This window comes from Enoplosus armatus, chromosome 12 (genome assembly GCF_043641665.1).
Source record: "Enoplosus armatus isolate fEnoArm2 chromosome 12, fEnoArm2.hap1, whole genome shotgun sequence".
Lineage (NCBI taxonomy): Eukaryota > Metazoa > Chordata > Actinopteri > Centrarchiformes > Enoplosidae > Enoplosus > Enoplosus armatus.
Window position 1 is genome coordinate 24,202,290 of NC_092191.1, and position 16,643 is coordinate 24,218,932.

General features: G+C 42.0%; 1 protein-coding gene across 1 annotated transcript; it reads left to right on the forward strand.

Annotated features, from left to right (window-relative positions):
• The first annotated feature begins 210 nt into the window (after positions 1–210).
• Positions 211–9,009, forward strand: LOC139294532 (E3 ubiquitin-protein ligase RNF166). The gene is made up of 6 exons (XM_070916444.1): positions 211–413; positions 3,262–3,418; positions 3,867–3,979; positions 5,239–5,353; positions 6,194–6,301; positions 8,831–9,009. Exons 1-6 carry the CDS (start codon positions 211–213, stop codon positions 8,894–8,896), a joined length of 762 nt encoding a protein of 253 aa, XP_070772545.1. The 3' UTR covers positions 8,897–9,009.
• Positions 9,010–16,643: the final 7,634 nt, after the last annotated feature.

Below are 16,643 nucleotides of genomic sequence, written 5' to 3' on the forward strand. Positions count from 1 at the left end.
GTCCTCTCCAGCCAGGGAAAAGTAATGCTGCGGCTTATTGTACAATATTTTATGAGACGTAGCTAAATTTAAAAGCCACCATGTTTGTACGGCACATATTCAAATTGCTGTACGGATAATGCACTAGCTAACAGCAGTTGGAGCAGTTGGACGGCTTCCTCTCTCGGGCACGCGAGCTGTTGTCGACAATTGCAGCTCCTCTCCGGCTCCATGATGGCGATGTTTCGGAGCTTCGTCTCGGCGAGCACTCAGCTCCTCCAGCAGCAGCAGCAGCAGCAGCAACAGCAGCAGCCACCCAGCAGCGGCGCAGGCTCGCTGGCAGCCCCGGCTGAAGGCATCGAGAGCCAGTTCTCTTGCCCCATCTGCCTGGAGGTCTACCATAAACCCGTCAGCATCGCCAGCTGTGCTCACACGTAAAGTAGCTTACTTCTTGTTTGGATATGTGTTGTTGTTGTTGTTGTGGACATGCAGAACGTTACGGCGGTGTAATGTTATCGCTTCTCCACTGTCCCGCCGGAGGCAGCTTCGGTTTTAATGTAATGTGTTTTATATGTTCGTAACAGCTGACCTGGCTGAGTTCATTTGGCTCATGCTGTTTGTTTTCGATGCACTCAGCATCAGCAGCATCTGTCAGCAGCCTCACCAGGCTCTGATGTTGTCACATGGTCAGTCTCATCACTACAGTTATTACACTCGGGTCATGATAACAGTTCAGGGCAAGTGGAGTTTCAGGAACTCTTCTATGGGGTTATCTGGCATGAATCCTCTTTGCAGCTCCACACATCACCTGGCACGTGTGAAGTCACATTTAGGCTGCTTGTGCATTTCTTAGACATCCACCGCTCCTCATTCCTTTGGATATTGTCTTTCAGCACAAATGCACCGATCACTGCAGCCTTTATGAATAGATTTGATTCTGTGCGATAAGACCCTGTATAGGGGGAAACACTCTGGTGAGTGTCACTATTTCACAGGTCAAAGTTCAGCTGGGTTTGTAACACACGGTGCCTAGTTAATTGAGAGGGCTGGGAAAGAAATGGCGGTCCTTTTTTTTTTTTTTTTACTATGCTTGGATTGTCCAGAAAACACAGTATTTGCAATAGTAAGACACAAAAAACTCATACAGTATGTGATTCTTATTTTGTAATCAGGTTATTCAGGTTAATTAATCAACAGAAGATTCGGCTACACATATATTACATCGTAAAAATGTAATTATTTTATTATAACCAACTCAAAAATGTCTCAAAACATTGTCTCATGTTCTGGGTATGAGAGAGATCACTGAAGTGTATTTACATATGCCTTTTTGAGTGCTTTTTTATGATACTTTGAATGCAGCCTTAAGTCAAACAGATTTGTTAAGGTGCAGGAGTTGCCACCCCCCTCTGTGGAGACCCGTTGTGCTTGATTCCCAGTAGTGGTACCTGCTGCGTTTTAATATGTTGTATTACTTTGATTCATATTTTTCCATTTTAGTTTTGCCTTCTCTGTATTATATAATTATTCCAAAGGTGTTATATAGTATTATTGTATTACATATGCTGAATGTATTATTCCTTTAATCATATATACCTGACTGGAAAGCACTTTGTGTCTCCTGTTGTTTTTAAATGTGCTACATAAAAGTGACTTGACTTGACTTGGCATCATGTGACACAGAGATAGCACCTATCTATCTGCAGCTCTGCACAGGCCTCCCCAGTTGACTGCGGTTCACAAGGAGAAAACAAGGCCAAAATTCTGCAGGGTTTGGTGACGGACATCAGACTAAAATACCAAAAACAGAAACCTGGAGGCTTGTACCTCTGCTTTGAGCTGCGTTTGAGAGCTTTTCCACTTTGTATTTTTTTTATTATTTATACCTGAACATAGGGGGTCTTAAAATCAAGGTGATCTTACGCCATTTGCAGTCAAGTAAATGGTGACTTGATGTGACATGTGTAACTGATGGGAAAATGACATTATCAGCTCCTACCATATCTAATTAGAGAGTTAGTCGGAGAGTTGCATTTCTAATCTTTCTCAGTCTGGAGCCGGAAAGAACAACAAAGAGTAGAGCAGACCTCAGGTAGCCTCAGTTCTATTTCTAGTTAAAGGAAAAATGCAGCAGAGGAGTAAAATGCAGCTATTTTTACTCCCAGTGTCTCCAGTTAAAGCCGACATCTGCCAAATACTTGTTGAATTAATGTATCTGCCTAGAACAGATCCTTTTCACTCAGTTTCAGTCACAACCCAAGCTTTCCTTACAGACAGACAGGTTCTATGTGTTGTACCGTATCGTGTGACATTTAGTCACTTCACCAATTTGAAGCAAATAATGAGGAATTGACGAGCAATAATGCATCGAAGTTTCTGATTTATACAATGAAGAATCCTGAATATGGTAGAATTCTAATTTCAGAACTGTGGCTGGAGTCTTCTTCATAGAACCGACCACTTAGGCTCATGGTGGTATTTAACAGGCAACGTGTAGCAAAATTGAATCTTTTATAACATAACCCTATATTATCTTTTAGTGCCAAAACGCAAATTCTATTAAACTATTCTAGTCAACTGGACGAAAATCAATGAGAATGTTGATAATTGGTTAATTGTTAAATACCAACAGAAAACCCAAACATTTGTTGGTAACTGCTTCTCAAATGTGGATTAGTTGTAAATTGAATGTCTTGGGACTTTTTTTTTTGTATGTTTATGTTGCTATTATCCAGGTGTCTCTCAGGTTTCTGCATTGTAGAACAACAACCCTATTATAATAAAAACAAAAGTCAAGATTTCCATTAGGGTAACATAAGCCGCATTTCCACCCAGTAACTGAAAGGTTCCTTCAGCCCGAAGATAAGGCAAATTAGTCCGCTGATACATGAAAAAGCGATGGCTGTTTTTACAGTAATGTCCCCGGAATTTAATTTAGACCCTGGTCCCTGCGGTGGAAACGCACTGAATTCTACCAAAGGTTCCTGTGGTGGAAATGCAGCTATAGTGATGGAGCCAGCAGTCCACTTGTACTCTGTGAGCAGTGCTGAGAGAACACATTGACCAAGCTCTCCATGAGGTTCTGTTTGTACATACCTTTGTTGAGCATCGGTGTAACTGTGGGGCAGAGGTGGCCGAAAGGTCAGGGAGGGGCTCCCTGGACCAGCAGGATAAATCAGGATCAAAAAAGAGAGGGAGCAGTGCTTGCCCCTCCTTCATTACCATCACTGCGGTTCCCTTGAGCAAGAACTTAACCTTTACTGTTGTTGTCTGCTGTTCCAGGTTCTGTGGAGAGTGTCTGCAGCCATGTCTTCAGGTGACCTCGCCCCTCTGTCCTCTCTGTCGCGTGCCCTTTGACCCCAAGAAAGTGGAGCGCTCCTCCAGTGTGGAGAAGCAGCTGACTTCATACAAAGCACCCTGCAGGGGCTGTAGCAAGAAGGTAGATATTAGCCATTCACTACCCATGTTCAAAAATCATAGGTGCCACTCTCACACACATTATGGGTGTATGTTTATTATTTGGTACATAATTAAATCATCATTTTGTGACTGTCTAGTGTAACTGATATACACCTTATACAGTGTCACACTAGATACGGTTTACATTTTATTTTTGCAGCATATACAGTAAAAAAAAAAAAAGAAAAAAGAAGCATTTTATTTATCTACTACTATCTACTTTTTGGTGCCCTGAGGTGCAAGACATTTTAGAAAACAAATTAACAACAAAAGAACTCAAATAAAATAAATATAATAATACAAAATATAAAGCATCATCATTGATTGACATAAAATAACAAAGTAACTGCATCAATTAAAAATGTACATGAGCACAGAGTTGTGCAAGTTTAACAAGAGTTTAAGAGTTTGCTTCTGCCTGTTCTCAGGTGGCTCTGGTAAAGATGAGGTCCCACATTGCTTCCTGTTCTAAAGTACAGGAGCAGATGGCCAACTGTCCCAAGTTTGTCCCTGTGGTACCCACTTCCCAGCCTATACCAAGGTACACATACACACAGACCACGTCCATGCTTGCCTCACCGAATCTTAAAAATGCAGTTTACGTGCACAAACAATGTATGTTCACATGAGCATTTTCAGGATATTATCCTAAAATTTCTTGGCACACTGATATGCCTAAACAATCACACAAACTGCCAAAATCTCTTTTTTTTGCTTTCAACAAGTTCAGCTCCCATGATTCCCAGCCATAGGGGTGCTATCAAAGCCTCATTTGAGCTGTAAGTTGTTGAATTTAAACACAATTATCATTGTTCCTTTTTGTTTAAAATTATATTGTGCCATGCTGAAGGCATGACACATTTCAACATGGACGCCTGTGAAACTAGACTTGCCGAGCCGGTACGTCATTTCAAGGGCCTCTACGACCCTTCCATGAGAGACCACCGGGATAGCCACATGACTCTGAGACTGCCTCCACATTTAATAGATAAAGACAGATACATTATTCCTCAGCAACAACAAGCTCTAGTGCAGAGTGCAGCCATGTTTGTTTATCATGATCTTGCACTCGTTTTTTATTTTATTTTACGCCCCCTGGTGTTTCGGGGAATACTGCAACGGATCGCCCGATAAGCATAAACGCCCCTGTGCAATCTCAAAGCTCACGTGAGCATAAACGAGGCTTAAAGCATTCTCGCCCCTTGAGGCTAATGTTAGCTAGCATACTACTGTTCTCACCTCCAGTTCTCACTGAAGAATAGACAACCCTTGTTGACCGCGTCTCATCCAGACCCGTTTAGCCTTCTGCTTTTGTTTTTTCTCACTGCAACGCATTATTACAGCAAGTTGTTGCACCATGTCAGTCTCCATTTGTTTACATCTGCTTCCCCATGAGATCACATGAGATTACGTGAGGTGGTGCATTGCTCCCTCTGGCATGATAATCTTAATACTGTAGTGTGTGATGTGCCATTATTTTTAAATCTTGTAGTGTGTGCATGTTTGAGATTAGAGAGAAGAACTTTTGTCCTAATGTGCGTGATGCAGGATTTTAAAACTCCTGTAGTCCGAACCCGGCTTTAGTAGAGGCATCGAAGTCGCAATGAAATAAACTCATATGCAAATCATAAAATATGTGATAAACAATTACACAGAACATTGTGAGTCGTTAGAGGCCAGCACCTATAAAATAAAATAAATGTTAGAAGTATTGAATTAGCTGCTTTAAGCTTGTGGTAATTCATGTCTTCTGTTCGTGTATGTGTGTCTTTATGTGTATGTGTGTCCTTCCATATGTAGCAATATTCCAAACCGCTCAACATTTGTGTGTCCATTCTGTGGGGCCAGAAACCTGGACCAGCAGGAACTGGTGAAGCACTGTATGGACAACCACCGTAATGACCCCAATAAAGTGGTAAGAGACTACGCTGTAATACACAAGATTACATTATCTAAATGAACTTAAGGGATCCTAAATCTTCATTCTGTCAGGGAAACAGTACTTTTTCGGCATATTTGCCTTTATTGGACAGTGAGGAGGCAGAGAGGAAACAGGGGGAGAGGGGGTATGACAACAAAGGTCCGTGGCTGGAATCAAACTGGCAACATTGCGGTTGGGATGCGCTGTGACCATTTGGCCACCAAGGCTCCGGTTCTCAGGAACTTTAATAGTGTAGTCTAATGTTATTGGCATTTAAACAAAAGTTTTGTAGCTGACTTCCCAGATCATCTAAAAAAAAGGTGAAGAGGGGCTACTCTGGTGGTGTAGGGGTTTAAGGTGCTGACCACGTGATCGCAAAAGACCCATTTTGAGTCCGTCCAAGGACCTTTGTTGCATGTCATTCTCCTCTCCCCTCTTTTCCTGACTGCCGTCTACTTTCCAAAAATGTACTTTAAAAAGTGACGGCGAAAAAGTAAGGGAGAGTGGAAAAATTTGTTTAGTACACAAATCAGACCAGTTCCTGCTCTTGTGACTATTTGGTTTGAAGTGGGCTTTTACAATGTAATTCACTCTTACCATTGCTGAGTGTGTTCACTGATAGCTTCCCTAATCTTGTAACTCATTTTGCTGTGCACCCGTATTTCTTCCAGTGGCTGCAGTTCAGTTCCCCTCGAGCCAGTGACTGTGTGAAATGAAGTGTATTTGAATTAAACCAGAAGCATACTTTGCAGATACTACTTGTACTTTGAAGACCCAGATCTGTATGGATTCATGAGAAGCAGGACCAAATGAGCTGTGTGTTTGCATCTCCAGGTGTGTCCGGTGTGTTCAGCCATGCCGTGGGGAGACCCCAGCTATAAGAGCTCCAACTTCCTCCAGCATCTCCTCCACAGACACAAGTTCTCTTATGACACCTTTGTTGTAAGTCCAGTGCTGTCATGATTTTTTTGTCTTTTCAAACAAATTTTAACAACGCTGAAAGAAAACATATTCTCTCACTTCCCCTTGAGTGGTATGTCTCCAGTCAGATACTTTTGGTTATATTTGTCCAGGTTTGGAGATGTCTTTCTTTGAGTAAAATGAATTTGCAATTCAATTAAATTTTATTCATATAGTGCCAAATCACATCAAAAGTTATCTCATGACACTTTACATATAGAGCAGGTAAAGATAGACCGTAATCTATATAATATTATTTGCAGGGACCCAACAGTTCCTACCATGAGCTCCTTTTTCAATGCCTGCATTACTACTGATGCCACTCCAATCCGCCTGTTGATCTCACGATTCTCACTTGTGAACAAGACCCTGAGATACTTGAACTCCTTCACTCGGGGCAGCAACCTCCTCCCACCTGGAGGGAGCAATCCACTGTTCTGGCAGAGGATCATGGCCTCAGACTTGGAGATGACTCTCAAGTCCACAAAACAGGCTTGATGGGTAAACTTCCATGACCCCCCTCCAATAACTTTGCGAGAGTAAAGAGCTGGTCCACTGTTCCACAACTGGAACGGAATGCGCATTGCTCCTCCTGGATCTCAGGTCAACAATCAGTTGGGCTTCCTTTCCAGGAGCGGCACCCTGGAATCAGCCAAGATGGCCCAACAATGTCCAGAGCCTTCAGCAGCTCAGGGTGAATCTCACCCACACCTAGCACCTAGCCCAGAGGCTTACGATATGGGTGAGGCTTCTCCTGAGTCTTCAAACTCTCTGCCTCCTCCACTTAGAACATGTTTGTTGGGTTCAGGAATTCCTCGAGGTGCTCTTTTCACCATTTGTCAAATTTCCACAGCCCTGAACACTGCTGAACACAGCCTGAGCCAAATCGTTTTCCTTTCCTGAGTCGTCTAACAGTTTGCAAGAACTTCTTTGAGGCTAACCAAAAGTTATTTTCTATAGCTGCCCCGAACTCCTCCCACACCCAGGTTTTTGCGTCCGTGATCACCGAAGCCGCATCCCTTCTGGCCTCCTGGTGTTTGTTGCTTCAGGAGATCCTTGGCCCAACCAAGCCTGAAAGGCCTCCTTATTCAGCTTGACAGCCTCCTTCACTGTTGGTGTCCACCAGCGGGTTCTTAGGTTGCTGCCACATCAGGCACAGACAACCTTCTGACCACAAGTCCTAGCAGCTGGAGGCTTTGAACATGGCCCACTTGGATTCCATGTCCCAAACCTCCCCCAGGATGCATTAGACATTCTTCCGGAGGTGGAAGACCTTGCAGACAGAGGCCTCAGCCAGACGTTCCCAGTTCACCCTACACGTTTGGGTTTTCCATGTCTGTCTGGCAGCCTCCTCTGCCCTCGGATGCAACTCACCCAGGTGGTCATCAGTTGACAGCTCTGCTTCTCTCTTCACCCAGGTGTCCAAGACATACAGCCACAGATCTGATGATATGATCACAAAGTCGATCATCAATTTTTGGTCTGTGGTGCTGTGGTACACCATAAATAAGGACATTAGTACACTTATGAATCACCCTATACTCGAACATGGTGCTTGTTATTGCCAATCCATGGCTAGCACAGAAGTCCAATAACAAAGCACCACTTGGGTTTAGATAGGGTAGGCCATTCCTCCCAATCACCCTCCTCCAGGTTTCTCCATCATTGCCTGCGTAAGCGCTTAAGTACTAGTACTAGTCTGCAACGCCAGGGGTCAACATGCCTAGGACCCCACCTTTGCCCGCTGCCCTGCTGGCAATGCACCCGACCCGAGAAACCACCCTCAGGGATTTCTATCCTTGTGGTGGTTTTATCCGGCTGTGCCACTAGACGATCTCCAGCGAGCTTCCCTCCCTGGTCTGGCTCCGCAAGGGGGCCCCAGTTTCCCTGTTCCAGGAACAGTTAAAGTGCTGTTCAAAGTGCTGCAGCTCCTTCTTAGCCAATTTCTTTCTACTTCCCCCGGGACCAGTTTGCCTAGGGAGACCCCACCAGGAGCTATTGCTCCAGACAACACAGCTCCCAGGGTCACAGGGACACACAAATCTCTCCACCATGATATGGTAGCCATTCTCGGAGGGGGCTTATTGTACTCCCAATGTCTAATTCCCATGACCGCCTGCTTGCATTAGTAGATTTCTCCCAGTTGACGATTCGTTATAAAAGTAACTCAGTAACTTTTTAGGAACTGAGACTGATTTAAGTAATACTTATTTATACGTCTATATGGGACAGCTCTGTTTATGTGTCCAGTGATGTTGATGAGCTTTTTAAACATAACACGGACGAGTTTCAGATCCTCAATGATATGCTCAAAGAAACTTGGGGGTTTGACCTAACAAAATCAGAGTTATTATCTTATGTCTAAATGTAAGTGAAAGGTTTGGATCTGTGGTAAAAAATGCTCACATGGTGCATGGATCGACTTCCTTAAATAATGGATGGTGTTTATATTAGATTAGGGTTGCATTCGTCTGCAGTCACAAGCAGCTGTTTCTCTTTGCATTTTGTCAGGACTACAGCATTGATGAAGAGGCAGCACTGCAGGCAGCTCTGGCACTGTCACTGGCTGAAAACTGACAACAGTCACACCACCACCATCCTCTCACCGTTAGCATCAACTCCACCATTACTGTGTTGCTGCTGTTTCTTTATGGCTCAGAAGTTATCATCCAGCCAACAGACACACCTGACCGAGCCGGGTTCACACAGTGACATCACAGAAGTCCAGCCAGCTTCGGATTTGGTGATAACCTCACTTCCTTCTCATGCCAAGGAAGTGTTTTCCTGGTGTAGCAGTACAGCCAGTTTGCTACACTACAAAACAAAACCAGTTTGTATGAATCTTCACAGCTTCATTTGGATTTGGTGGTTTGATGACAAAACATCCTGTGGCTTTGGAATTAATCCAGTGACCATATCAAGATAAGCGGTGTTAAGTTGTTTGTACCAATCCAAACAAAACCCATCACACATTGACTTTAAAAATCCCAACCTACAGCTTGGAAACAGTCCATCCACTCACAGTTTCACTTCAACTAACAGTGGTCTCTGACCACTAGTCACTTACTAGGAAGTCCTGACTGCTGGTACTCACTGCGAGTAACTTCATTGATGGTCAAGTAACTTCATTGATGGTCAGTCTGAGAAATAGTGAGCAGGGCCACAGGATCCAGTTTCTTCTATAGAATGGTCTGCAGTGATCGAGTCAGGCCCACGATGAGCTAATTTGCATTTTGCAAAGGTAAAAAAAACAAAACACAATGAATGAATAGCTCTTCTATTCATCTCCACAAATTGTTACCACTTACTCCAGAGTTGGTATATGGTGTTTAGCACTTACCAGACAAAACAAAATCCTATTAGTTAGAAAAGCACTGGCATGCTTGTTGACCACATACACAGCAGAAGAGTTTTGTTGCGCAGCTCTGTAGGAAATGAAAGACTTTCAGGTGACATGTTGACTGAGCTGCTCGTAGTGTGGTTGCATGGTAACACCCGCAATGGTACTGTCCATGACGGCTTCTAATGGTAAGGTAATGATAATTCTGTCCATGTCCACGAGCGTCTACGGCAACAAACGTGTATGCAGACACCCATTGTAGTATAAATGGAACCCATCTGGCCCTAGCCTCTTACCAGCGCAGTCTATGACTAACTAACTAACTCAAACATACACTCTCTTAAATCCCTGGTTTCCTTGGCTCATTGTCATCTCAGTTCTTTGCCTGAAGGCTCACTCCCAAACTGTAGACATAAAAACTTAAAATGAGTGTAGAGTGTTGTGGAAGTCGGTCTTGATGTCAGATGCTAATGGCAGGTTGTCAGACTTGGCAATGTAAAATCTACTCCAAAGGGAACAGCATTGACAGAATAATCAGGTAATCCATTGCTGCTGTCAACATTCAATGCACCTATCTTTGTCAGTCGACTTATGTCAGGGGCTGAAAATACGATATGGTCCTTTAACTGGATCCCAGACCAGCTGGACTCATTGGTAAGAGTGACCCCGAGAGCCAAATATGGAAGTGTTGAAGTTAACAGAGCTGTCAGAGACAGACAGCCAGCTGACATCCAAACCTGTGGGAAAAAGCTGAGTGTGGGATCAGTGGTCTATCCTCTTTACCGTGATGTTGAACTAGTTTCAAATGTTTCGATGATAAATTGATATTTTACTCATAATTCTGACATAGCAACACCAACAGGAAGTTTCACTGGCTGATACAAATCCTGGGAAGCTCAGCTGTAGCTTATCCATTACTGTCCATCCCAGCTTCCCAGCTGAAGACACCAGGAGAGACCTAAAGAGACAGACTTCAGAGCTTCATGTGCAGCTTGAACCAATCAAACTGCACCAATGAAGGAAGGATCATTTGTCATGTCCATAACAGCTCAGAATGCCAATCATCATGAACTCCATAGTATTTTAACGTTTACAACAACAGACATTAGCACCCCATTCACTGTCTCCTCTAAAAGCAAAGTTGGCCACTTCCTATTTTCATTCATGTGAGTTTTTGCCCTTATCAACATTTGTTTTCTACCAGATTGATCTGTAGATATTAGTTGGAAAAAAATCAGAAAGGATGGAAGTGCTGGATCGAGGTCTAACCTCCATTTTACGGTTATCTGCTTCTTCAGCTCTACAAGGAATATTTTTATGATCTATCTGCCAAGATAGATGCGTATAAAAAGATATATTTTTGGAAAATGTTTCCGTTTCAAACCACTGGACTAATATCAGACATGGGTCAGATATGTAACACTGGTGTTTTCTATAGATTAACCAATAGATGGCAGTCCCTCTCCAGACATGCAGAGCATGCAGAGCCATACTGAAACTGACACACATACTTCTATGGAGGCAGGTTGTGAATAGAAGAGGTAACTTGGGTAATGTTTCCACGGAAGAATGCATTAATCATTTGCACTTTAATTCATTCAGATTTTTAATAATAGTTGAGACTCTATTTGTGTAATCTTAACTCTTGATTAATGATTTTGCAATTAAATCTCATTGCAGAATGAGTGTTTTAAAACAAAAGGTGACAATGATATTGTAAATTGTAAAAATGTGTCAAGGGTTAGACGTTATTTAATAGAAAATGCAACATTAGTTTTGTTTGTGTGATAAAACATTCAAATATTTGTTGACTGAGTACTTAATTTAAACGGACAGCATGCGCCATTTTGTTTCTTCCAATAATGTTTTAGTGGTCAAAATCATTTGAATTGACATGAAATTGAATTTGAAATGCTGTATTTATGCAGCACCAAAGCTGACATGCACCCACAGTAAAAACAGGTCAAGTGTAAAGGACGAATTCTACAGAGGATTTAAAAATACTTCACATTGACAATATAGATTTACATTCTTTACAATTGGGTTTAATTACCTTGAGCGATGGACTTTGGCTGACGTGAGGGCTCGATGTTTGTGTGGTTTTCTGGCACTTACCTATTTTTTAAGTGCCATGTCAGATAAATCAAAAGTTTCTCAGTCGTAATTACAACTTGGATGTTGATGTGAACGCGACATCTGGAACTGGTTATTATGGGTTCTCGAAATTCTGTCAGAATTCAAAGATGAAAGCAGAATTAAAGGTGTGTTCGGTCTGAACATGAGGCTGATCTGGGGGCTGCTAGAGTGTCTTTGCCGTCTTTTATTTTGCCCCAAACAGCTGATAACCAACTGTGCATACGTTAGCTGTAGCTAGTATGCATCACAGTGCGCCTGTGCTGTGTTTGTGTGACAATTTAGCCTCCAATGTCAAAATTCACCAGGATTGAATTCTTTATTATTTTCCACCAGACTCCTGTCCATTTTTTTTGTATCTGTACATTCATGAATGAAATCATAAAACCTCGGGACAAGCCCAGACCTTTAGCTCATGTTGATACATTTTTAATTCACACAGACATATTTATTCTAACTTCATTTGTGCTGCCTGGGCAAATCTGTGCATTCTCACATATTTGCATTGACATAAAAAGCAGATCAACCTAACCAACCTAAAATTAGCTTCACGTGCAGTCTGAACACACCTTTTTAGATATTGAAGAATCCTTGTAGAAAAGATTTTTTGTTTTCACCTGTTCAAAATCTGACCTTTCTTTTTCAAAATGATCGGAAACATTCAGAAAAACTGATAACTCATATTTTAGCATATAAACACTGAAAAGTTTAATCTCTAAACACATATTTTTGGGGGTCATTATTCCACTTAATAAAATCAACTGCATATCTTGCTCAAAGTAAATATAAAAATGGAAATCTTTCACATAAATGAAAGCTATTTTTATATTTGAGCAGGTTTCAACCCCCTTGCCTCACACACACACGCACACAATAATTTCTTCTGTTCGTTGTTTTTTATGTCATGTTATAATATCCATCTTTATAAATGTGTGTTACCTTCTTACCTCTGTAGCAGAATTCAGATTCTTATTTTGTTACGGTTTGTGTACTCGATGTTTATCTGCTTTTTTTTTTTCTGAACTCTTCAGCTGAACACAATTCTCCAAGAAATGTAAATAATCAGTGTTGAATCCTTGTTTATGTGTTGCATTTAATATTTTGTGAAACTGTCACTGTTCATCACTGGTGATCTTTAAAGGCAGCCGTACAGATTACGGTAGCTCGACAGTCTGATACACAGAGAAAAACTGAATGACAACAGCAAGGTGTGTCGGACTGTAGAATATTGCAGAGGCTTTGTACGTGGATAACAAAGACTTTTGTAACCACATTGATGCAAACATGGAGATGCGTGAAAATTGTCTGGCTTGTAGGGGTTGAAGGATTGGTTCTGATTTTTTCAAGACTTTCTGAAAACAACGCTCACACGCCATATGTACGTTACAAGAGTTATCAGAGCTGTCATCATTCCTCCTCTCCATATCGGCCCTGTAGTAATCCACTACACGGCAATCATGCAGGTCTAGTTGAAGCTAATATGAGGCTCCAGCAGTTAGCCAAATCAAAAGGGTATTAGGAGCCAATGCATCCTAATACATCACAACTGTGGCAACACAAAGAGGGAATTTTAAAAGGTCTGCACATACAGCGTTTATACGCTACAAAGGGAACACTGCATGGCTCATATGGAGAGGAGGAATGATGACAGTGACCACAAACTCTTTCAATGTACATTTGCCATGCGAGTATTGGAAAAATCCAAACTTATCTTTTGACATATAGTTACATACAAGCTGTTAGTTAGCTAGCTAACTAGCCAGCAGGCTCATTTGGCACCAACGTGCTAATGCTGCTTTCTACTTGGACAGCAGATACTGTGTTTAGCCTGCTAATTACGTCAACAAAACCACTGTTGCCCAGTAGTTGAAGACCTCCAATTTCACTAGTAGAACTGTAGCCTGCTTGATCCAAGACACCAACTTGCTAGCAGAATGTCAGGAATTGATTGGACCGAACGAAACTGAATTTACTGTAAGATGGCATGACACTATAAAGCCTACTTTTAACAACTAAAATGATTTTCAGTTGGATATGTTTACCCTAGTTATCTAGATCCCTGATGAAAGCTCAACGGTCTAAGCTGGTCTTTGATGGTCATATCTTACCCTACCAGCTGCTTTAAAGGGGCACTTGTCATGGTGAGTCCTACTCTGTCTGTGCTTACAGTTGTTGACTATCTTCTCTGGCTCTGGAGGAGCTTTGTCAAGTCTTAAGCCTTGCTCAGAATACAGGAGTTTTGGGCTGATTTACCCCTACCGATAATCTGATAAATCTGGTCTGGGACCTTGGTCGGTACCGATGTTCAGCCCAGATTATCTGGTAATGTGAGGGGTTTACAGATCCAGTCTTAAACCTACCAAACTGCTCGCAGACTCATCTGGGCCGTCCTGATAATTTCAAACAGTGATTGATATTTAGGAGTTAAAATCTGGATGATTACGTCAATACTTTCTGAGTGGGACCACTACAGTCAATGAGAGAGCCAAGTCTACAAGGAGGCGGAAGCTAAATGTTAACGTTACAAGCTGACATTAGTCCCGGAGCAGTTGACAGTGTTGCCAAGCAATGGTAAACATTCTAGCCCTTGAGGCTAGCGCTAGCTAGCATACTACTGTTGACAGATATCAAAACTGACAGTTAAAATCTCACCTCCAGCAAGTTGTTGCACAACATCAGTCTCCATTTTGTTTACATCTGGTTCCCCATGAGATCACATGAGATTACGTGAGGTGGTGCATTGCTCCTCTGCCAGATAATCTTTATGATATCCTGAAGTGTGTGATGTGCCATTATTTTCAAATCTTGTAGTGTGTGCATATTTGAGATCAGAGAAAAGAACATGTGTGAAGATTGTCTTTATGTGCAACCCGATTTCAAAATTGGTTAGGATTTTAAAACTCCTGTAGTCTGAGCCCGATTTAAGAGAATATAACCCTGATGATGTCATAGCGATGTCATCAGGGTGATCTCAGTTTGGACTTGGAGACGACACAGAAAACTTGTAGGACAAACAGGTGGCATGGAGTTTGAAAATGGTGTGTTTACCAGACAAGAAGTGTTTAAGGAAGAGATGCTGTCGAGTTGAATTATGGGAAATGTAGGACTCAGAGTTTTGGGAGCTTGACTCATATGAAGGACTAAAAGTCAGGATATCTCTGCCATTGCTGCTCATATCTTTTTTAATAATGTCTCTCGAGTCCCCCAACTCTATGGAAGTTTACGACTACAATAAGTCCTGGAGGGCCCCCGTAAAAGTCACTTCAAATTGTCCAACCAGCAAAACACACCATAACACTACTGAAAACCAGTCAGATGTCATGGGAAGACAGAAGTGTTAAGCGCAGACATGTAAATCCAAAGTCAGCCTTCAGTATGGTTGAATATGCTTTCTTTCTAAACATAGTAATAATAATAAGTGCTTGCGGTGACACTCCTGCTGGAGAGGATGATGGTGATGGTAATGATGTCTGGGTTTTTCCAGCTGTTGCACTGATTGGGGTTTTATCAAAACACTATTAGGATGTTTTGTAGCATTTTTTTTTTTGTCTTTTTCCCGTTAAATAAAATGAAAAAAAAAAAGCCAAAAAACACTTATATACTCAGTGTGCCTGAGTCACCGTGTCAAGTGGTTTTGTCAAGATTGTGGTTGTGGAGTAAATGAGTCACAAACCATGAAAACAATTAAGCCAAAAGGAAACTGTTGAACAGCTAAAATATGGTTATGACAGTCAAAACTGAAATCAGCATTTTCAACCCTATCCCTAATTGACTGCAAAGACACACACATACACACTCTTCCAGTCATGGTGGAAAAAGAGGTGGGGGGGTCTTATGGCTTGGTTTGGCATAGTTGGAAATGTTAGCACCTCACTGAGCTGCTTTTCCACAGCGAGTGAACTGATATATCCAGCTCCATCTTGCCTGTCTGTCTCTACACCACCACAAAACCCCCTCCTTCTCTTTCCCCCTGCCAGAAAAAAAACAAAACTCTGTTCTTTTCTCACCTATAACCATTACCTCACACACCCATTGTTGAGTATGCGCTTCATTTTACATTTTGAGTTCCACACATTAAGATAAACGAAAGTCTGGTTTGCTTGTCAGACAGTTGGTATGGACCAAGCCCCCCCCCCCCAACTGCGAAGATCGCCAAGCATAGTTTAAGATAATGGGGTGGTCAATAAGATTTTAGGGGTGGCCTGTGTGTAGCAATCATAGACTGTATATAAAGATGGACGACATGACAGCTCCCCAAAAGTGAAGCCAAAACATCTCGATCGCCCCCTGGTGGCTGGCTGCAGTATAGAAGTCACATTTTAGTGGATGGACATGGGTCAAACTAAAAAAATCAAAGTACACATCAAATAATTTTTTTTCTGTCATTTTAGGTAGTTCTCATCAGGCTGATGTTTGTTCGAGTGTTCATTTTTCTGATAAGTTTGGTTTTAATTAGTTAACAGCAGTTAGCAGTTACTTTAGCAAGTATAGCTATCTGTCCATAAGGAAACTCTGTAAATCACTGAGAGTTGAGGCAGAGCAGCCAGAGGGAAGTAAATATGATCCAGTTTCACCAAAATCAGTGAATAAAGTTATAAAGTTGTGTTTTTGTACAGTAATCAGTGAGGCACGTCCCCCAGGAACACTCTGCTCCGGAGGCATCTATTGTTTTTTTCAACCTAATTCTTGTCTCAGTTTGTGGTCTGATAAACAGCAAGCTCATCAATTTCAGGTTATAAACAACAACGCGTTTGGTCTTTGCAAGCAGAGAAATGATGTGCGTGTTTATTTGCATGTAGAGCGGGGAGGTGAGAGCCGATCACAAGTGGTCACTGGAGACGCGTCACGTGT

What these genes read in the sequence shown, in the direction of transcription:
- LOC139294532 (XM_070916444.1), top strand. Translation starts at nt 211, where the DNA reads ATGATGGCGATGTTTCGGAGCTTCGTCTCGGCGAGCACTCAGCTCCTC. An exon ending in ATCGCCAGCTGTGCTCACAC is followed by an intron (nt 414 to 3,261) that starts GTAAAGTAGCTT and finishes CTGCTGTTCCAG; the next exon opens with GTTCTGTGGAGAGTGTCTGC. An exon ending in GTAATGACCCCAATAAAGTG is followed by an intron (nt 5,354 to 6,193) that starts GTAAGAGACTAC and finishes TTGCATCTCCAG; the next exon opens with GTGTGTCCGGTGTGTTCAGC.